We start from the raw sequence: 23,896 nt of genomic DNA on the forward strand, positions 1-23,896 counted from the left end.
AGGGTTGCTCTTTTCCTAAAATAGAATTAGTAAGTTTCCTGGTTTCTTCTTGGAGTGTGCCAAACTATCCGGCCACAGACCTACATCTGAGTTTCTTGTACTAACCTTCCCATTGACTGACCTGCACAGACAGAAAAACTGAGATTAATCTCAAATCAAAATGCTCAGTGTAGGAAATATATACATATATTTTTAGATTTTTCACTACTGAATTAAGGTTTTGAAACACAGCAAGAAAAGTTATCTGTTAGAATAGAAAGATGGGTACAAAGGAATTAAATCTGGATGGATTATATAAACTATAACCTATAAAGACAAAAGCTTGATATTCATTAAAAGACAATGATCACATGCAGATGGAAAAGGTTTATATGGAAGAAAATGCTAACACAACATGAAACAAATTAAAAATCACAATAAGTATGTAAACATAATGATCAGAAGAAATTTCAGGACTTATTTAGTAGATCATACATTTATCTATCTCTTAAGTATCAAAACTCTCACTCAGAAATACCTGAATATGCCTGAGTTATAGCTATCCTTTCAGGATAGCACTGCTCAGTATAGTTTAAAGAAAAAGAATTGACCTGTTTGGTTAGGAAATGTTATTAGTGATGAATAACACATCAGCTTTCTGCACTGTGTTCTAAAAGCTTTTATAATTTTATTGGTATTGTGCTTCAGATCTGAAAATTCAGCTTTTAATATAATCCCAAATGTCACCAAGAGCCAGTTAATTAATTTCCCAGTGCAGCATGAATTTAATTTTCAATGACTTTATTGAGAATATTTTTGTTAATTTTACAATGAGAAACTATAATCACTGTTACACAACTTGCAAATATTTCAAACAAGACAGCAATTTCCTATTTTTTTGATTTTTTCTGTTCCAAAGTCATCTCCTGAGACAGATTTTCTTCATCAGCTTCACTTTCATCTTCCTACAAAAGAAAATGAAAACCCAAACATTAATTAATTTATTGAAGACGTAAGCCTGTTGTACTTATATGTACAATATTTTACGCATCTTTTGGCTGACCAACAAGCATAAATATAGCAGTAATTGTCATTTATTATTTATTGAAGAATTTGGTTTTTCTCAAGAGTTGAAATAAAAATATTAAGAATACTCAAAATTTAAAAAAGACTAATCACCTACGTTAATACTAAAAGAATAATTTAATGAGTAAATGTTTTATTTGTAGCCCTGACCACTTTATTAATTGGTTACAGAAAGAAACTACTAAAACATACAAATATGACATGATATTCAAACTTCTGCAGCTGTTTCAGACCTTTCCTTTGTTCTTGAACAGAGGTTTCCACTAAATTACTCACAAAATGCAAGAACTTTCATCATTGTTCTAAAAACTACTTTTGAAAAGCAACTGCCATTGAAAAATGTTTCATTTTTTTTGAGACCAGATAGGTTTACTTCACCATTTGATAAAAGACAATAAATTTAACTTCAAAGACACTTTATGTGCTGCAGCATCATATTTTTGTCCCATCTAGCATGTTTTCTTGACAGGTCTGCCAATTTTCCAATTACTTGTACCACCATATGTTATCTGAAGATCAGTCAGGTCTAAAATAGGAAACATGAGCATGTCAGGCAGCAGCATGCTTACAATATTCTACAGCTTCAACTCCAAGAATTGGGCTCATAATTCACTTTGGGCTTCTTTGGGTCATACTGAACCAATGAAGTGACATCATAACGTCCCTTTCTATAGGAATGAATACTATTGTGTGCCCAGCCCAAAGTACAAATTATGAAAGTCTAAGACCATTTCATGGGGCAACTTGTAAGCCATCACATTATGAACAGTCCTTTCCACACATTCAAAGTATGGCCACTTTTCCTCTCCTCATTTTGATTTACAATACGGAGAATCTTCCTCATTCTGAAAATACAAACAAAACCCAAATCCTTAAGGAACAGACATTTGGGAGCTAAGATGTGTTCTGGCAATACCCCTCATCCTAACCAATATCAATTAATCAAATCAGAGAGAGAGGAAATGATGGGGATGTTAGGTTGGATCCAGGAACCCTGGGTGCCGTTTCCTACTTTAACACAGGCCACTTTAATTATTTTAGGCAAGTAACTATCTCTTTGTACCCTGGTCCTCCATTCTCTACTTCAAAGAGGGGCTTTAGAGAATAATTAGAAAAATGATTTTAAGATATTGAATATATAGGAAGATCACATGAGCATCACAAAATAGAACAGAAATGGAAAATCTCATTAAAGAATTGTGGTCTTATATTATGTTACACAACATTAACATAAAATTGAAAAGCCAGTTTGTCTATTAAGGAAGTGCATATTTCAAAGCATTCTGCCTCTAAATCCTCTCCCCTTCCTGGGATAGGGTAGGCCCTGAGAAATATTGTCATGACTGCACACTAAAGGCTAAATGCTTTTCTTCTTATCTTTCTGGATTGTCAGCCTTTTTTAAAAATGCGTAGGGAGCCCTGTGGCACTTTTGGATCAGGTAAGGAAACACGTCTGTGCATAGGTGTACACCAACAGCTTGCTAATATGCATCTTCTATTCAAGAGAGAGTAATGTATAGTACGCATATAAAGGTCAAACTTCTAGGGAACATAATGGCTAGACAGAATGTAAAACAACAAAGGAGCAGCATGTACAGAAGCTTATGTGTCAGATACACTGCTGACGAGAGACAAGGAACATTGCTGCCTTAAACAGCCACCCCGAGAAACCGTTGCCTCTCATAGAAAAAAACAGCAAGGCTCTTTTATAAATGACTGACTTATATAAGAACAGCAAATCTGCATGTTTCTGAAGTTTCTTACTAAATGGTCTAGAAGTTATAACCCTAATGGCTCCCTGACAACTAATCCACCTCCCTAACACATAACCTGCCACTATTCCAACAGCCTTTCTTGTACTCCCTCATATAAGGAACGGAAACCCTATGCAATTATTCCTTTCCCAGCACACTCGAAATATTCCTTATGGGTTCCTCTTCTAATAGAGGAAATATGTAGAAATTTAAAAGACTACAGGAGAAGGAACTGGGCCTTGCTTTCACTGAGGACTACAGGAGGGTGAAGGGATATGGAGCTCAATGCTGAACATTAGCTTCCTGAGCCTATTTTTCTTTGACAAAATGTTTGACCCAGGGAAAGAGGTTTTGTAAGAGGATCTTCTGGTTTTGTGCAGACTTGAAATATTTTAATTCTGTGCTCATGAGGTCACACTTGATCTCTGGCAGATTTCCTAGTTTACAACAACAGCTGCAATGATCAATGTCTTCTGAGATACAGAAATGACGGCTGACCGGCTAAGGCAAGTCTAGGTTTTGCTCGGATTGAATACTAAACATGGAAGCCTCTGCTTCGGGATATTATGGAGTACCAATACTCTGTTCATTTCTGTTGTTTCAACCAGGCAGAACAAATCTAAACACGTAAAATATACAGAGTATAAACTGGAATTATGAAGGCAGACTTCCACATCCAGGTCCCTCCTCCAATTTTGTGCTTTTTAAGCACAAAATTTTTCTCAATAGTGTCATATTATATCATGTTTATATCATGAATATACAGAACTTCTTAATATTATATCATGCATATATAGGACTTTTTAATTTTGTAGAGGCAATTTTACTCCAGCTCTGTTTTCCAAGAACAGAAACTGCCACATTTCATTTTGAAACTTTCTAGGTGCAGTATCTGTGAACATGGGTGATTGTGGTGCAAAAGGCAGAACAACTATGAATCGCCTTTTTATGGTAATAAATTAACAAGAGGAGAAAGCCCTTTCTTTGTCAGAAGTGTCTTCAGCCAGGTCAGTTCCTTGATGTGTGCACTGCCACGTGAATAACAGTGCTCGCACAAAAGAGATGGCAGAAATGATTGGCCAGGGACACGGGGGAGTCTGAACTACCTCTTCTGGCATCCATGTAGATCGCTGCCAAAAAAAAGTGACAGCAGTGGCCTGAAAATGACAGGGTGGCTAATTATTGTAAATCATCAGAAAATTATGGGACGTGAACTCCTATCAACTAAGAAGTGGAATATCACTGTCAGTTTACTCGGGAAAGATTAAAACTGGCAATTTAGAGAGTATGTATTAACCATACTCTAAGATGTGAAGACCAACTGTTCCTTCAGCTTGCTGACACTGCAAAGTTTCAATGCAATTTTTAATCTTTTTTTCACAAGCCAAGAGGCATGCCAATGATTGCATATAGAATACTGAATTGGTTGAAGTTTCTAATGTCATTAATAATGTTTGAATTTTCAGCTAAATAGCCTATATAGCCTCATTATCAAGAAATGATGCCAAACAGACTGAAGATTAAACATGTTTAATACATTTGTTTTACTAATTACCTACTATTATAATGCTTTTAATTCTAAAGGACAGCAGAAGAAAGCAAGCCTTTTATCAGTTCATGATGGCAGTGTGTAAAGTTGCTATTGCTGGTGAAGTACTGAATTCCAGTTTCCATTTCACAATAATTCAATTCACATTATTCACATTAACACCTCACATCTCTATTTTACTTTATTATTTATTCTGCTTCAGCTGCCTATGATTTACTGTCTTGTGCTTTCTGCCCTAAAAATCCTGAAACAGAGAACAGTCATTTTGGTGTTAAAATGTAAAAGGAACAAAGTAATTTTTGTTAGTAGCTGTCACAAATCAAACTTGTGTCAGTATCTTTTCTGACTGCAGACAACCAGAGACTCAAATTCTGATAAAGCACATTTCGAATACACTCACCTAAAATATTCCTAAGCACAGATCTGGTGACTTGTAAGAGTGTAAAGGGGAGTGAATCCCTCAAGATTGTATTATTACTTTTACTGAGAAAGTGCATTTAACAGCCCAAGGATTATTTTCCTGTTGGAATGAATTAAGACGGAATTGTTATTAAGCTTGGAATTGTTATTCTTTTAAATTTACAAAAACAACAGTGATAAGGAAAAGTATAAAGGGCTTTAAAAAGTGCTCTTAAACACAATACCCTGAATCAAAACTTCAGTACAGGAGGTCCTTAAGCCATTGACTGCAGGAACCTGGAAAAGCCTCATTGGGGAGTGGGGGGCTAGGGGCCCCCTGAAACATTTGCCTGTTTCTCACACTCCTTCCCCAGGCATCTCTCCTTTCCCCGATGGAAACAGAGTATTGGATTAAAGGGTCCTTTGGATGCCCTAGGAATGTCTTTAAACGTCCTATGAACATTTCTTGGTTCAAACTACTTAGTCAACACCTGGCAGCTGAGTGTTGACGGGTCACAATTAGGACAAACATTTAAAAACTGAGAGCCTGCTGTCTGGCACCTAAATAAATGTTGCAAAGTTTTCATAAAGTATGGAGCATTCAATAGCTCTGCTGAGATTAATGAGAAAGTTACTAAGGTGCTACAATATTTAGATGCCCTTAGGCACCAAAAAGCAAAGGTAAGAGGCTGACTTTTAAGAATTTATTTCTGAAAATTTTGACCTGACAGTTGAGAGAGACTGTGTGTTTCAGTCATACAACCTAACCTCCTCTGAAAGCATGCTTAAGGTCAACTACAAATGGTGCTCAGAGCAAAGCATAGGAGGGCCCACGTGGAAAGTTAATTTTGTCGTAGTTACTCCAGGATATTCCCCCATAGACAAATTCTGACATAAAAAACAACTATAAATAGGGTTTTGAGCGTCCCTTTCTCTTTCTTTCCCTCTCTAACCAATTAAATTCAAAATGTCTGCCAATTTCTTTTTATTCCATTAGTTAATGATATGAAATCTGGAGGATAATAGTGAACTAGACAATTCTTAACTCTACAGGGAATCTGACACAATTTTGTATGTAGAACATATCACACATCAATTAACTGTGCTCGAAAATGCACTGTTTTACAGATTTGTGCATTAAACCATATCCGTAATCTGTCCCTTCATATAAATTTCATTTAAAAAAAGAAAGGCATTCTAAGCCTTCAGTGACAGAATCAAAAAATAGTACAGGATGTTTTTAATGCATCAAGATGGAGGAACAAATTTCTAAGTGAGTTCTATTACAAAGGGATATTTAACAAAATAGAGTTACTATTTTTGTGCTGTGTAAAGTTTAACCCATATTATAAGCTTAACAGGCAGCTACATATTATAGTATGATGTAAATGAACATCTGAATAAATAAGAAAGTAAACAAAGACCAAAAATATACATGTATACCAAGGAATGACTAAAGGTTTCTCTATGCTATCACATAATCCACAAGTACCATCTCAAAAACACTTAGGACCAAATTCAGACACTATGACTTTTCAGAGTATCTTAATCCAACAAAGTTGTAATATGACTTATATACTAAGCTTCAGTGAGCTTGTCCAGCTGGTCATAAGAAACACCAAGTATTTCAAATGATAAAAAGCAAAAGGTCTTGAAGCCTTTCTCAGGAAATTAAGCCTAAACAAGTGAAAGATTATACAGTCTATTCAAGCATAAGGAATATAATTATCACATACAGTTCAGAAGAAGAAAGGATGCTCTTCAGTGCAAATACATGACTAGAAGATTTGTGAAGTTGTTTATATCGACATTTTCTCTGACATGGTTCCTGCAGAGGTTACAAGTCTTCCTGAGCAGAACTGTGAACCGCATGCACCTACCAAATGGCCTCAAGCACCCACGATGCCAACAGGAAGGGTGACTACTGCCCGCAGTAAGAACTGAACCGGCCGTCTTGTCAGTGGAGGAGCTTTATGCACTCAAATAGATGGAAAGCATTTACTCTAAATACTTGTTAACTCTACAGAGGACTCCTAAATATATGTAAAATCACTATATAAAATCAAGATAACTGAGGGACTGTTGCACAGTGGTGAGTCCCCAGAGCACATGGTGCCTAGCCATAGTAAAGTCCACAGAAAGAAAGAATTTTTCAGCTTGTTAAAGCAGCTTCTGAGTGACATTTAAAAGGTACTGGCAAGTGCCCACCTCGAGGCCCCACGACTCTCCAGCGCGTATTGACATCCATTCCCCGCTTGAGCCGCAAAACTACTCAGTGCTAAACTGTTGGCCCCACTGGGCATTTTAATAACTATGCTACTCGCTGGCACTGACCYTCGGGAACGCCACAAAAGCTGAACCCCAAACCTCCATAATGCCTACGCTACCATYCAGCAACAGTGAAAGATGTGCGCTGGGCTGTGTCCTTTCACTAGCAATCTACTCTTTGTTTCTATTAGAGTAATTAAGACGGCACTGCTCTTCAGAAAAAAAGTGCTAATGTAAAAATATATAAATATTACAGTTCATATCTCACTGAGGGCATGCTTTCCAATTAGCACTTCTAAAATCTGCAGTATGCAGCAGATATTTCATCTTCTATCTCACAGATTCAAGCTATAAAACACTGGTTGTAAGTAGGCAAAAATATTTTTAATACCCTTCAAAAATATATCAGGAAGGAGAGATTTCAGAAACTATGAGGACTTTTTTTTGTATATGTTAAATTCTTATTTTCCAATGTAATAGTCAAAGTGCAGAGGAAAATGAGCCTGGAGGGCTATAAGAGTTAAATCAGTAAGGAAGGTGAGCATCAAGTAGTAAAATTCTAAAGTTTTTTTTTTCCCAAAGTCCATGCTATCTTCTTCAAATATATTGCTGACAAGCCCTATAATGACGACTGGTGCAAAAATACAGAGTATGACTGGAACAGTTCTTTACCAATGGATATTAGAAGCAAATATAAATTTCCTGTGAAGGATGACAGGTTTCTGTCACTGCAGCTATGCAGTGATAAGGCAGCTGTTTGTTTCCCAAGGAAAGGAGACCCTTGCTACATGGATCATTTTCATAGTGACAGCCTTGACAAGTTTGACATTTGCTTCATGAAGTATTCTGAAGCAGTCATCAAGAAAATGCACCCTCTGGGACCACTGGCAAGCTGACAGTCTTACCTTTTAATGTGCATCTCCATTAATTCTTACTGTCAAAACCCACCAAATCCCTACAACAGAATCTCTGCTGATCTGGTACATTAAAAACGGAGGCTATGAATGAGCTTAGCATCAAAATGTAAGTAAACATGACACCAATTAACTGTACGCAGCTCTCCACTCCATTTTGTTCAGTAAAAAGAGCAATGCTAACTCCTAGATGTTTCCAAAGCAGTACTTCACTCATGTAGTAAATGGTATTGTACCCTAGGTGGCAATGCAAGACCAGGAGAGTTATTTTTATTATAAAGAGCCTCTTAAGAAGCTACGAGCAGCTGCATGTTTATCACRAACTCTTTCCTTTAACTTGTACTGATACAAGAACTTTGAGGCTTTTTGAAATGTTTGTCAGTGTTCTGTATTTTCTATGTCCTTGTTTCTAATTCTGATTATACAGATAAATGTACCATTGCAAGAGTCCTTACAGTCAAATTTCATTTAAAGCTTACTACAGAAGTGGAATTGGATGCCAGATTTCAAACCCTCCATCTGTTTCTCTCCTTTTTCGGAGGCAGCCATTCCACTGAGTGGCCCCTTTGGCTGATTGCCACTACAGTTGGGATGTTCTTCAAGGCAGGTGGTGCTTCAAACCAAACCATTGTTCTACCAGTTCAGCTGGTTCTCCTTGAAGAAAGTACAAGGAAATGTTTGCTCTTTAACAGTTTGAGTCTTTAAAAGGTTTCTGTTTATAAACCTTACACTATATCACTAAATGCTGAAATATTACGAACTTGAGACATCAGCTGCGAAATAAAGGAAAAGCAACTTAAGCAGGATTGCACTGTGCCTGTACAGGAGGGGTTTCATTAATCTCCACTTCAGTCTCAGAATGTAGTCTTAGCTTTCATGCCTTCAAGTCTGACACTATTCTGATTAAGATCCTTTCTAAAGCATCTTTGTCACTCAACTACACTACTTACGTCTGTGCATCTACATCTATAATGACATATATGGAAATCACAATAACATTTTCTACTTAYGTGATAATATAATCATTTTATGAAATATAAATTAAATCAAAAAGTTCTACTTTATAGATACTCTTAATACTATTATAGAATAATATTCCATAGCCTAACAATGCATATTTAAAACATTTCCTATATCAAGATGATTTTAAATATTTGTTATGCTTATACTCCTTCCATACGTACACTGTGCATTTACTAAATTATAACAAGCAAAACTTCTTGGTGTGCATATTCTTGATGCTTAGAGAAAAATGATTTATTCTTACAATAGCTACATACATGAGAACAAAAGGTTCTCAGGCCAACAATGAGGAATTATTAGCTCTTTTAACCAATTATATTTCTAAGTGCTGTTTAATAAAAAACCAAACCTATAAGAGTCTAATTTTAACTATTCAGTTGTTATGCTATATATATGTGCATATCTTGGTAGTTACCAAATGGTAGCTGAAGACTTTTTTTCATGCTTTAACTATTTTCACAAGTAAGCTTGGGTATACACAGCTTTTTATCAAGAGATGAGAACATTATTTCTTCCCCAAATGATTAACAACATCAAACAGAAAAGTAGGCACAAATAAGTGAAACATAAATGCTTTTGTAAATTATGAACAAGAAATATATACATCAAAGGCAGCTGAAAGACATCACTCAACATTAGTGAAGTACATGTTTTGAAGTGAAAAAAATGCCTGAAAAGAATAAATTTATCTCAGTAACAGAGGAAATCTAAACACTAATGAAAATGTTTTAGGAAAAATGAGTGCATTGCATGCTTCTGACCAAAATTAATTAGAGCTTTAATGTTTTACATTTCCACCATAATTCTTTAAATGGTGCATTTATTTCATAGTAATAAACACTCGGTTCATTAAGTAAAGTTCAAAATCTGTGTTACTCGCTACATTTAACAACCTTCGGCCCTCTTCTTCAGTATTTCTTGATTCAGGTTTCCAAAGCATTGAATAAGCAATTGAGGAACACAAATTTCATGACTCTGCATATTTGGGATTCTTATTTCATTTAAGACAAAGGGCAATTAATCTACCATTCTACACTGAATTCTAACTTTAGTGAGCCATGAGAGATATTGAAATGAATTTACAGGAAATGCTTAATTAAATTACTGTAAAAAGCACAACCAAAGTTTTTTGGTTTTTTTTTTAATGACAATAGAAAATGCTTGTTTAATTAGAAAAAGTCTATTGCAGTAATATAAATGTAATAACTAGGGAATCCATGAAAACATTCTTATAATGTGACAGCTAACAGTTCAGAAAGGATTTTTCCCCCCCCCTTTTTTTTATATTTCATTAGAACATTTCACCTGAGTACAGTCATGAAATTCTGGTCAGGCTCAAGGCAAAATGATGGATCTTTCTATAGAGTTAATATGATGATATAGCAGTCTGAACAACACAGAAAATGAATTTTGGTCACTTACTTTCCAAAAAATGATATAAGAAAATGCTGTAAAAATGCCTTTGCATTTGCTCTAATACAGAATGTCAATTTTTAAACACAATCTATGAAGTTGCAAATGATAAATGATAGGAGAGTAATAAGCCGTAGAGGTAGATGGAATGATTAGCTAAGAGAATAAATAAAACCTGTGCTAGTGAGGAAGAAATCAGAGAGAAGGCACAGACTTTTAAATTTTTTAAAAAACACAACCCCATCTATTAGGTCCCCAAAACTACAAACTGACATTCAAAATTCCACTGACATGAACACATCGCTCCAGTTCTGGTCATTACTTACAGTGTTATCAAACACCTCAGTGAACTGCTAATATTATTAGATTTGTTCTGACAACTCTAATACTCTTTACACAACAATATTTAGATTTAGAAACAAATTACTAGACAGGACAAATTCTGGATGGCAAATGCAGAAAATCTCTATTTCCTTTTACTGTTCTTTTGGCTCCCACACATATGGGGTGTAGTAACATGGAATTGCATCGTTTTCCTACAGTATGAAACAAAAGAATAAAATCCAGAGTCCCAAAACTATAACTAGACAATTTCCAATGATTTCAACATCCATTAAATAAAATTCACCAAAGAATATTCTAGGCCAGGACCAGATCCACAGCTTTACACTAACAACCCAGGTACAGTCCCTAATGGAAGAACTATACCTTCCCTACTATTATCATTTATTTAATCTAAATTTAAGCTAGCACATGCAGGCCCACCCAAAAGAAAAAGTCATTCCTTTACAGTCTGTATAAACATACTTTTATTTAGGCAACATAATGCAAACATTTGGCTATGGACCTGAAATGATACGGGACAAGAAGCCTATAGCTTTGAAAGTTGGAGTTAAGTTGGTGAGATGGCAAAGGGAGATTTGGAGATGTGTGTGTTGTTGTATTTTGACTTTGTTTCTGTATTTGAAGGTAACACTTGCTGTTCTGATCCTGTAAATATGCGACTACATGTCTGAACAGTCCTGTTTCATACAACAGAACACTTGTATTTGAAGGATCAAGGCCTGTTTTGGTAATAAAGACATAGTAAATTTGGGGTTAAAACCACTGCATTTAATATACTAAAGCTTCAATATTTTCAAGCTGGTCAGCTTCTAAATTAAAAAAAAAAAGAATGCATTATGTATTACAATAGAATGAATTCTCCTCAATCTCCATTCCAGTCTTTGCATTTCAAAGCGAGGTTCTAAAACCAAATGTTATTAAATTCCATGGGCATATTTAGGGATGTTTTAGTAATTTGCTAGTCTTGATAGTGATGTTTCACTGTAGTTTTATGTAATGATAATTTGATGAAACTCTTCCTGCTGGAAACAATGCAATGTCCAACCATTTAAGGTACTACCATAATTAAAATGGACTTTGTGAAACCTGCTCTGTACAAGCAGCATCCAGCTCCAAACATGCTCTGCTTTGCTTACAAAACTTTTTCTTCTACTGCTATTTATAGACATTCTGTAAAAAAAGATCAGTTGCCCTTCAGAAATTTAGGATCAAAATCATTGACAGACCTTACCCAGGTCTAGATAATCACCACAAACAGGATTCCTGAAGGGTTCCTGGTGCATTTCCTTCTGGGAAATCTAGACACTATTCTTTCACTACACCACACCAAAGGCATCTTGTGGTTTGACAACAGCTTGCTTCCCATCTCTCCCTGCCTTCCAACAAATCACATGTTAGAAAACTTGGAGAAAAAATACTTTGATGCAATTCAATTACTGAAAAGCTTTAAAGATTTCCAAAGCTAGGGAAATTTGGCTATAACTAATTAGCGTTTTGCATATTTATGGTAGAACAGCTCATGGCAGAGCAAACATCATAGATCACTATTTATCTACTTTTCCTTAAAATACTGCAGCTGTTTAATATCACTTGTTGAAACTCTGTATGAAGCTCACTGGGTTCTATCCCTCAGAAGGGTATTCACTCTAAAGTTTTTTTTTGTTTCCCGTTCTGCCATTCTGTGATGTCATGATGCTTCTAATATATAATACTCTTCACAGCCACCAAGGGCTCATCGAACAAATTCACATGCATCTTTACGTTCAGCTCAGCTGATCATTGAACTAAACAGCACCATTTACCAGAAAATAGTTATGTACGAAATTAACTGTAGAATAAGGCCTCTCTCGAATGGAATATTGAACTTGAATTGACCCAGGTCAAGCATGGCATTTTTTCCAAAATTGTAGTGCTTCCTGTCAGCTGCCTCTAAAGAATTTCTGCCCAGCACCTTACGTAGTGTCAGCAAATGGCTTTACAGCACTGTTCAGTGCTTAACTCTTTCTGTTCTTCGTACAACTGCTGCTATCATAATTCTCAATCTTACTTAACACTATTAAATAAATGCTTACTTATTTACTCAGTTTACTTAGTTGCAATCTATTTGTTGCTCTTTAATCATTGCCTTGTCTCTTTCTTTACACAGAGGAGCTCAAGGAACTGGATATCAAGGTAACAGTCAGCACCTATTTGATTATTTTCTTGTTACTGACAGTTTAAGTGAATTTCATCTATCTCCTTTACTCACAAAACAAAATAGGCAATAAAGAAATGTTTCTGTAGTACAGAACAGGTTCATGCTCTGCTGTGGCAAATACTACCTTGTATTAGACACAAATAATTTTGCCTGTTTCCTCTCATCTAGATGTACCATTGATCATACAACAAATTGAAAACTACAAAAGATTGTAGCAGTGCCATTTAATAGATCATTTATATTTAGAAACAAACATGTAATTACATAACTTCATCTGTCAATGCAATTTAAAAATATAATCATTAAGAATATGAAGACTATGAGGCAAATACAGCAAATGCTATGTATGTTGGCAGACAACTAATCAAGGTTCTTATACCTCCTATATTAACTAATGCTTCCCGTAGTCTGCCAGTACTCTCCTTAATATCAGTGRCAGTCACTGACATTAATCATTTGTGCATGGAACTGGACTAAGATATTTTCAATTCATTTAATTTCAAGGAAACCTTCTAGGAGGCATTTTTAGGAGGAAAGTTCTCAAAAAGGAGCACCTGAAAAATTTTGTTAGCTGTTGCCTCCACTATCCATTCAAAATCCCTACAATGATGTCTTTTAAGACCTGGATCTAGAAGGGTCTCTAGCTCTTTCCAATACATAGCTGCTCAATTTGATAAGTTATGATATATCTGCATAATACTTACTTAACTATAATATCAGTTAATCATCTGAATCTTGGCCAAGTCATATCGTGCCAGATATTGTACAAACACATCTGGGGAGTCTGGTCTTGCAGAGTCTAAAATCAGTTATGAAAAAAAGATGAAGTAAGAGAAGTAAGAAGTAAAACACGGAGAACAGTAAGTGGATCAGTACAATGGCTACATGTATCTCACCCACTTTTTTCTTCCTTGGGCCAAGTACAGCTGATTGATGAAAAGTGCTTAAAAATGGATATCACTGAAATGTATATAAACTATTTCTTTTTTTTTTTTTTTGTATTTCTTTATAAAATAAACATACTGAGTACACATGAGACATACAGAATCAGACAGCTGATGCAGACATTTAATCAAAACAGTGCTGAGCCCTGAGGGGGCAGTCCACACCGGTGTGCTTTTGCAGGGGGAACTGAGTTCAGACCTAGGTGAGAATTGCATGCATGAAGCGGTGTGTGGAAGAAGCTGTGAAAACTTCTATACAATGAGCTGACAAATGTCAACAGAGAACAGGTATATAATAGGATTTATAATCTGAAAGAGGGTCACTAACAGAAATCAGGATAAAGTTAACATATGTGGCTATAGTAAAGCATGGTCTGACACTCAGATGAGAAATTTCTCAGCAAAAATCTCAACACTGATGCTTGACCCCTTCCTAAAATATGTATTTGTCCTGTGTGGAGGAGGGGCGTGGAAATCAAACTCGCTGCTATATTTAAGGACTCATCCATTAAATGTGAATAGCAACATTTTCAATGTCAGGAAGGAGCTCTATACATGAAAAGCTTATTGTTACGTTCAGAAGGTACAGAAGGCTTTAAAAGCATTAACTTTTCTAGTGCAGATCATCACCTGTTCTTTCTCAAACCAGCAAAAGGAGACATGAAATGAGTGTAGTTATTGCAAGAAACAGTTTGGTTCTAAATTCTGATATATGTATACATATTGTCTCTAAGAAAAGTAAATAACCATTAATAGCAGGAATTTTATGATACACAATATGGTAAAATATGCAGCAAGCTATAAAGTATATGAAAAGCAATTCTGCTTCACATAAACTTGTTTTTCACTAGGAAATTATTTAATTGGAAAGATGCTTTGAGAGCAATCAGAAGGCAATGCATATAAAAGGTGTCTGGTTTGGAATGATGAACAGAGAATGGAGTTAATTTTTAAAACACAATGAAATAAGAAAGTAACCACATAGTCTGTGTTAGTAAATCAGCCATTGGGATCAAACAAAATTGTTTCATCTCCTCCTCTTTTTCAGGAGGACAGGTACCTGCTCTCCATGGAAGACTAGATCTTAATAGCATTTAAGTGGTAGTCAATATCTCCTCTGTGAAAGTTGCAGTGGCCCCCTTGAGCTAGATCAGTTTTTACTATGTGAATAGTAAACCTCATACGGAGGTTGTCTTGCATCAGGTGACTGTAATTTTTAAGGCTGTGGTCCAGAATTACATCTTAGGGTGCATGAACTTTTGGATATTTATTTTCTAATTTTAGATTTTTAAAATGCATCACTAATACCCTGTCATTTGATTATGTCTCAAACTTTGCTGTTTACTCAATGGCCAGAAGAAGTTTCACATTTAACAATCCATTCATCCAAGAACAGCAGTAATTCATTTGCCTTGTTAACACAACATTTGCAGGCAGATAGTGAGCATTACCTCTACTGGTAGTCAGTTTTTCCTCTTGAAAATCTTTATTTTGTTGAGGACAATAAAAGGCAGAATTTTCTTTTCTATATTCAAAGCTTCAATTACAGGAAGAGAGCAATTGGCATTGCCTAACAGGTTAAAACACTTGCTCTGAACAGAGCTGTCATTAATATAGTATTTACATTTACAAAGTGATTTCTGCATGAATGGGATTGTTCCAGGCTGAAAACAACATTTTTATTATTGCAAACAAACAAGAGATGAATGCACAAAATGAACTATTTAACAGGATTTTATGTACCCCTTGTGCATTGTGTTTGGAATGAAGCCCTTAAATTCAGAGGCCCATGGATTCTCTGTGGATTAGAAGAAAGACCTGCAATCCTTTCAGTAGTATCTCTTTAACAAAATTTGGCACTAACACTCTGTTTGCTTCAGCAAATTAATTCACGCTTTGTCCTTTTAATCCAACTTTCACCTTAATTTGGACTAAAATGTAGTGAAAATATTGAAAGAGGATGACTGGAAATGAATTGTTTTTGAAATCTAATCCAGGAGGTAATCCAATCCCACACAGTCAGTTCCCCATTAACTGAAAAGTTTAATCCACAGATAGCTTCATGTAAATCAGCATTCCAAACTAGCTATGGCTGGATACAATTATCACACATCAAGATATGACTCAAAAAGTAGGTAAGAGGTTAAGTCTGACAAAAAGAGAACAGACTACTGAAAGCCACAATAATTGATCGGAACACTTATCCCAACTTGAATAGCTCGTATTTGTAGACTATTATGGCATTAGGTACTTTGTTGCTGCAGCCCATATGTCTACGAGCTACCCAATTCACCAATACCTTCCTCATTAGTATGTATTATCTTTTCTTCTTTATAGGCCAAAGGACCCATGCATACCATCAACAGCCACCCGACAGCAGACAGAAGGAGCCCATTCAGCAGAAGCCTATTTACTGCCATGGGGAAAAAAAACCCAAAAAAACCCCCAAGTAATAATTTCCTAGTAAATGAACATTGCTATAGAATCACATTTGCTTTGTCATTCTTAGCCTGATTAACCACAGGAAACAATTTGGACAACATCCTAAAAACAACAGACACTTTTGGACTCCAGTGGCATGCGACCTAGGTATTCAGACAATGAAGGGCCAGAAAAGCAGCGTTACATGTCCACCTTGCAGAAGCTCTGGGTCCCGTGAATGTATCAAAGGCAACATATCTTTACTGCTCATTGCTTGTGCATGTGACCTAAGACTTCCTGTCAGCACAGTGAGATTCACCAGATACTAAAATCAAAACAGAAGCATCTTCAAGCAACTTCAGTATGAAGAAAATATATCACTAAGATACTACCTCAAATGACCACCACTACGTTCAGTACTTTCTCTTGCATAGCCAAACTCATCACACTTCTCCACTTAATGGTAATTTTTCCCTTAATAATTTCTACAATTTCTCAGAAACTATAAGGATTTGATTTATGTAGGACATTTCAAAATTAAGCTGTGAGAAGCACAAAAGCATGCAGGAAGAAGACCCAAGAAAATGGAAAACAAATTTCCTGGCAATATTTTTCCAAGGTGATTTCTCCTTCAGAACAAGGCTTTTCGAATACCACTTTGCCTTCATTGGCTAGTACAACCTAGTATTCTTCTGTATTGAAAATAATTTGCATTCTTGGTCTATGCAAAAATTCAGGCTATACCTATAATTCTCTTTCTGTTCCTCTGAGAGCTAAGATTTTTATTTTGTATGAGTAGTTTCATTAAACACAGTACAGCCTTCTTCTGTGCCTTGGGTAAAATCCCATAGATTTTTTCATTTCCAAGATCTTATACCTTGATGCAAAAAGGAAAAGGGCGTTTTCTCCATGCCCATTGGATTGTTTTGACCTGACAGCTTCAGACAGAAGCAGGTGTACACAACATGTCGCAAGCCTGCACCATCTTCCTCCTGCAAGCCATTGCCTTTTGCTGCCTTCACATGCCTAAAACTTCACCTTTTGGTGAATGTTTCACAGAAGCCTTACTACTTGCAGCATCTTTGGGCTAATTTCCTTTTAGCCTTTCACAGCCTATTTCACAAGCCTTTCACAGCTTATTTCACAAAATTCTCATCTTTTTAACTGGGAAAGTTTCTGAAGGTCCTCAATATAACTCTTAAAAATCTCCTTGGTGGCCTTTCCCTTTGGATATGAGCTCTCCTCTCTTTGTTGCTGTTCCTATTCCACTTTCTTAAAAGAACAAAATTTCAAGTTTTCTAGCTCCAAGACTGCCTTGATTTCTGGACTAAATTTGACTTAAAGATGGTTTATAACCTGCAGGTGTTTTTAAGCATTAARGAATGTTCCAAGCTATAGGAGCACCATTTAACAGAAATCCTCTCTACATTTTCAAAACATCAGCTACTTTCATCTCCTCTTTACACAGGGCAAGGTAGAAATAACAGCTTTCCATTTATAGATATATTCAAGGCGGTGGGACTGAGGAGATTTTCCTAGAAAGGAAATACTTGGTACCTGATTTGTTTTTTTAAATTCTGTATCATAATTTTTCCTCTAATCTGAGATTTAAGGGGATCAAGAAGCAAACCAGCACAGAACCAAAGAGGAAAAACTGAAAAAGGACCAATCTCTCTCTTTAAAAAATTAGAAATTTGTCTGGGAAATAATGCAATGTGTTTCAACCATAAAATTAGCACCTGTGGTGTCCACTTCATAATGGCTGACATAGGCACTGACTAATATTTCATCGATTAATGTTACTTTCAACTTATTCACGTGCTGTAAAGACCTTTTAAGCCAGGAGTCCTGTATTCAGTCAAGGGGATACACAAAATGATATTTATCCTCAGGTTTATTATGTTCAGCAACATACTTTATCAATCTGATGAAAAATGACTGGGAGTCTGAGGATTAAACTTTTTCAATGAAAGGATAAAACACAGAAGTCAATTTTCCCACTGGCTACATATTCTTTTTTTTTTTTCTTACAGTCCACCTGTCTATTCTGCAGCTTACATTGRCTTTTTCTGCTTTGGGAAGAGAACAAGTCTATGACTACATCACTCATCCTTGCTTAGCAGCATCCATTCACTACTCATCCCAGTATTTTTCTTGTTTATTCTGCACCTGGAAAACTAAGCTTCCAGTCTTTTCATGGAAAAGGAATTGTCAAAAACTGTAAAATTTTAGTGAGGTGGGATGCAGGGGAGTGGAGAACTAGAGACTCAATGTACTGGTCTATTTGCTGGTATGCTGCTATGCCAGCCATCTCCCAAAAATCCATTTGGCAGCACATGATGACAGAATTCTACCATTGCTTTGATAAGCCAAATATTTTAAAGTCTGAATATTTGGTATTCTGATATACATCTGATATAGTAGCCTGAATAAATACATGGAGTAAGCGTCATCACATTAATGTTTCATAACTCTGAAAAAACATAGATTCTAACAGTGATAACAGAAGCCTTTGTCTCAAATGCTAGAGATTTTCTGAAGAATAGAGGAAGTTGTGATTCTATTTATATCAGCTAGGATAATTTTTGTAACTAACTTTTATAGATAAAACTATCTCGCTTTCACCACACGAGATGCATATTCCCCACTAATCTGAAAATGTTAAAAGCATAATTGAATTTCCTTTCCTCAGGGCATATGATTTCATAACCCATGGCAGGAAAGGATTAGAAGAGTCAATTGATAACAAATTCTGTCCAAACTGTTCAAACATACGAAATGCCAGATATTCTCAATGGCTTGGCTTGCACATCATGCTTCTACTTCCTACTTTAACGATTATGAACCAATGATCTATCAAGCCCTGTAAAATCCAAGAACAGACACTCTGCAGTTAACAGATTTGTTTATCCTTTCAGGAAGGCACACACAAGCGCATGTGGGCTAAGTGAAATTAACTCTCCGGAAAGCCTGTTATTCTTCCGACTGTCTCCACTGCTATACCACTTTCAGAATGGCATCGCAGCCCACCTCACAAGCACAGTATCAGCCGACTTGCTGAAATTTCTAAGCCACAGGCTTACAGCCTCCTTGACACATGAGTATGAGGAGAGCAAGATGAACACGTTTCTGACCAAGTGCAGGCTTCCTCAACAAAGTTTCCTGGTGCTGGAAGATCAAAGCAAGCTCCTCACAGAGCACTGTCAAGATGTGAATTCTCATGCTGAAATTCAGAAGTCACCACCAGTCATCCAAAGTCTGTAAGATTATATGATCCTGGAGTTTTCTTGCTTCAGAAGTATTGCCTATGTTGGAAGATTTTGAAGGAAGCAGCACTCAGCATGCCTGACCAGTGAAGGCCTCATACTTGTTCTGCAACATCAGCAGTCTTCCACAGTTCAGGAAAGGATGAAAACAAACAAGAATTTCTCAGTACCTCTCTTTCAAAGCGCAAACAGCTGACTTGTAACAAAACAATTCATCTGATGTATCCACATTCTTGGTGAAGAGGGACAGAGGATACTGAAGTGTTTTCAGAGCAAGAAATGCTTCTGCTACATGTATTAGTGGGTTAATACATTTTTTTTCTGATGCAGTTGTCCAACAACATACCACAAGCCAATTCTTTGAAAAGATGGACTGGGAATGCTAAAAGGCTACAAGATACCTCCACAGCTGAAAGCCAGATACATGTAACAGCCTATCATGACTAGTGCCTAACTTATGGGCATGACCATGCAGTTCAGTGTGGACATATCCTTAGTCTCTCTCTCTCTCTCTCACACAGTGAAACAGATATTTTAAAGAGAAGAACAATGAGCTATTGTGAATACCCATACCTGATTAGAAGTTGTTAGCATGCATTTAATTGTATGTAAGCAACAGAAAGCTCTAGATAGTTCTCTAAAAGCATATCCATACTGATGCAGACATCGATTTTTTTTGAATGAAACACTGTGAGTGTTATTGGTTCTGAGTTTTGCGTTGTCTATCCAGCCAAGGTTTATTTTCAGTATCAAATACCTTTCTTTTGACTAGAACATTGCTGAAAGAAAAGTATTTAACCTAAAAAAAGTTTAGTCTCACTTACAGTAGTTGCTGGAAAATGGTACAATTCATTTGAACCTCCTACCTTTACTACTATTAATTTTTTCAGTTTCTTTTTAAGATAGAAGACCCAGTGAATCTGCAAGAAGAAAAGGCCAAATATAAATGGTTGTTTGATGTCCCGAAAATAACAATCTTTACAGTATTATGCTACTTATAAAGGAAGGGGTAGAATTTATAGATATAAATGCTTTCAATGTCATTGTTTTTTCGAAGGATTCAAAGCCTACCTACCAGTTAAAGGAGACTACCATTCCACTTGCAGGCAGCTGTTTGGGTTGAATTCCTGTGTTATTTAGGAGGCCTCTTGGGGTGGCTGACAAAAATTCAGTCAACATAAACAACATGATCTTAAAAAAGATGTCTGCAAACCCGAATCAAATGTGAACAGAACTAATTGTGCTTGATATAGATATATGTGCTACGCTTGATATAGAACGGCTGGTAATTTCAGCTCCCAAGACCCAGATTCATTTCATCTGCCTTTGAGCTCCCTGAAAGTTAGACAATTTGCTTACACGAGATGCTAAGTCCTCTGCTCTCAGTGGAAACCAGAATGTCCAGAATGTAATTTATCGCCCTTACACACTGATTTGAGGATGGGATGGTGCAACATTTCCCTACCTGAATGCATATGTTAAATACATTATGGCAAGGACAGAAGGCAAGGAAATGGAGTCACCCATAATACTTTGCTTCTACAGACCGATCATCCAGGAGCAAATTCCACCCTCTCTGCAAATAATATCAAAAGTTAAAGATTCAGAGTTGGCAGCAACTGAAAATATTTACAGAAGGAATTAAAATTGAAATTGCAAGTTTCTTTTAAGCTACTGATCATGCACTATTAAACAATTTTTTTTGCTTTATCATAGCAATTAATTTTTGTTTCACATTAATGACATTCCTATCATCCTTAGGATGCTAATGCAATTTGGCAACAGCAAATATCTTACTCATGTCACTCACAGGGACACACGCATAACTTTACATTATTGATCTTCCTAACATACTCCCAAAATAAAGGGCTGTTTTGGGGTGTTTTAGTCATAGTAAGGAAGGATTCATTTTCATACTGCCTGCTTAATACCTGATTTTTTTTTTTTAAAGAAAACTATTATTTTCAACTTTCTAGGTAGCAATTCTAAATTTAAATGTAGGGTATATCCAGTAAAACCACATTGTAATATATACTTCTTATAAATATATCACGTTACTAAATCTTCTAGCTCATTTCATCAACATCATGCTATACTTCAGTTATGAGCTATGAAAGTTAAATTTATTACAGAACAAACACTTGAAGTTCAAACTAAAATTCAGACATACATCAGAAATTCCAAATTCCAGTTTTCTACTTATTTGCAAAAGACTGCTCTAGGCTGAGATAGATGTTTTGGGTCTTCTGTGGAAGGGACTGATGTGGAAAGAACAGGCTCCAGAGAAGAAACATTTCCTCCATTAAAGTGCCTTTGAGAGTGCATCTCTCAGATGTGCACTCTCTAGCTGTAGCTGAAATTACAGAGCAATAGAGAATCCACAGGACCGGCTGCAGATGTGTGATATGCTGGGGCTGCAGCTTGGAGCTTGGGCCAGGACACGCCACATGAAGCATGAAACTTAATGAGTCCACTTCCCCCCTAAATGGAAGTGGGTACACTTCTCCCCTAGTCAGAGAAAAGCTGTGTATGGTCCTTTAAACTACTTTGAACCAACCAAACATGCTTTAAAAAATAATAAAGGGATAACGATGAATTCTGCAGAACAGTTTCATCACATACAACTTTTCTCTTGTACTTCATTACAAGTAGTACCAACACTTTCCTGTATTTTTCTCATTAAAGAAACTGTAGAAGCACAGCTGAAAATGTTGCAAGATATAGTGTTTGTGTATAAAATGTTTTATTACAAACATATTTTGAATGCTAATTATATTCTTATAACCCCAATTACTTTGCTATTTATGTATTTAAATGGAATTTTTTAATGTGATATGCATCTCTGCCACAGTATTAAGTTTATTGTTAAAGCCAATTTTATCTAAATTAAGAGTTCATTCAGGTATACTCACTAACGTGTATGTCGGTACTTTTGCATATTATATTACTATTGTAAAAATAGTAAAGCGTTACCTTTGCCTACTATCTTAAGCCTTCCATCACATTAAAATGCGTGCCTTCAGTATGATATTACATAAGCATCATGCTTTCTGTTCTATTAAATCATTGTTAACAAAATATTTGCAGAATTAGTAAGAAGTAAACTGCAAGCTTGTTTTAACTTTCACTTGACCTTCACCTAAAGAAAAAAAAGTTTTCTTATTCAAACATACATTTCTGTTGAAGATGGGGTTAAACTTGTCACAAGTATTTTAATAAAATACTGAAGACCTCCTTTAATTTATGGCAGATATATTTTCAAGACGGAAAATGCTGATATTATCATTTTTGTTATAAGCTTGCTGCTGAAATGATTTAGATATTCTTTTCCTTTCACACAGTATCAGTATAAAGCTTTTCTTTGCAGGCAATGAATTATAGTTGACACTTCAAACCTATTCTATCTGTATCTTCTAGCACAGAAAAATGAGAAAACATAAATATTTATTCTATATATACAGAAGAGACACAGGACTCTGATAAAAATGATCCATTATGGGATGATGAATAATTGTTACATGTGTCACACTTGGAACAGCAAAGGGCAAAAGAAATTGCCACTTTTTAATATGAGGATTTGAGGTTACTGTGTAAATAAAAATGCAGTCATCTTATCATACTGAGCTGCTAAGTGTTTGAGCCCAATGGTTTCTGTTGACATTCACTTCATGACTACATGGATGATGAAGCTGCTTGATACAGACCCTTGGTCTGATTTGATAAAGTCTATTAATGGCATGCTTTAACAGGGGAAAAATATTTAGGTAAACAACCTTCCATTTCTCCAGCTCATACATGCAATAGTTTCCTAGCTTAAGTTCACTAATTAATAAGACTAGAAATCCATTTGTTTCATCAAGTAATCTATTCACTGTCCTTAATCTTGTTTCTATAACTAACGTAAATTCCTATATTATGCAAAAAAGTATAGGCTATTATAAAGTGAATAACGAACTCTGAAAACTACCCAAGTTTTACTACAAATTCTCCTGTAGAAAGAGGGTAATTGGAAAAAAAAGTGAAATCTTCCAAATATTTGAAGCTTTTAAGCACATAGCCTGGACTGCAAAATCTAAATGCATTCACAGTACAAATCATAGAATTAAAAATAAAAACTCAAAGTCACAAGCTCTTGGGGTAGGATTGCCATGAGAAAACTACAGTGTGTATAATTGCACAGAATTATTAACTAGCATTAATTCAGTGTAAAAAAAACCAATCAGGAAGTTCTAAAATTATACTACCCTGGAAAAACTGGCTCAGTTATCTTGTATGTGCTATATTTGTATCAAACAGTGAACTATAAAGTGCAATTCATTCATACTGTTAGCAGAAAAA

General features: G+C 35.8%; 1 protein-coding gene across 8 annotated transcripts in view; it reads right to left on the reverse strand.

Annotated features, from left to right (window-relative positions):
• Window positions 1–724: 724 nt before the first annotated feature.
• PHF14 (PHD finger protein 14) overlaps window positions 725–23,896 on the reverse strand; it is a 172,125-nt gene continuing 148,953 nt past the window's right edge. For 2 of the 8 annotated variants that reach the window (XM_026077876.1, XM_026077871.1), the window contains one exon: window positions 725–944. In XM_026077876.1, coding sequence (XP_025933661.1) covers window positions 870–944 — 75 coding nt within the window. In that variant the 3' untranslated portion in view covers window positions 725–869. Of the gene's footprint in view, window positions 945–8,551; window positions 8,604–13,631; window positions 13,727–23,896 lie in introns of those variants that run through there. The other 6 variants (XM_026077877.1, XM_026077878.1, XM_026077875.1 and 3 more) reach the window with 6 other exon arrangements.

The sequence above is a fragment of the Apteryx rowi genome, unplaced genomic scaffold, assembly GCF_003343035.1.
Source record: "Apteryx rowi isolate R43461 unplaced genomic scaffold, aptRow1 scaffold_465, whole genome shotgun sequence".
Lineage (NCBI taxonomy): Eukaryota > Metazoa > Chordata > Aves > Apterygiformes > Apterygidae > Apteryx > Apteryx rowi.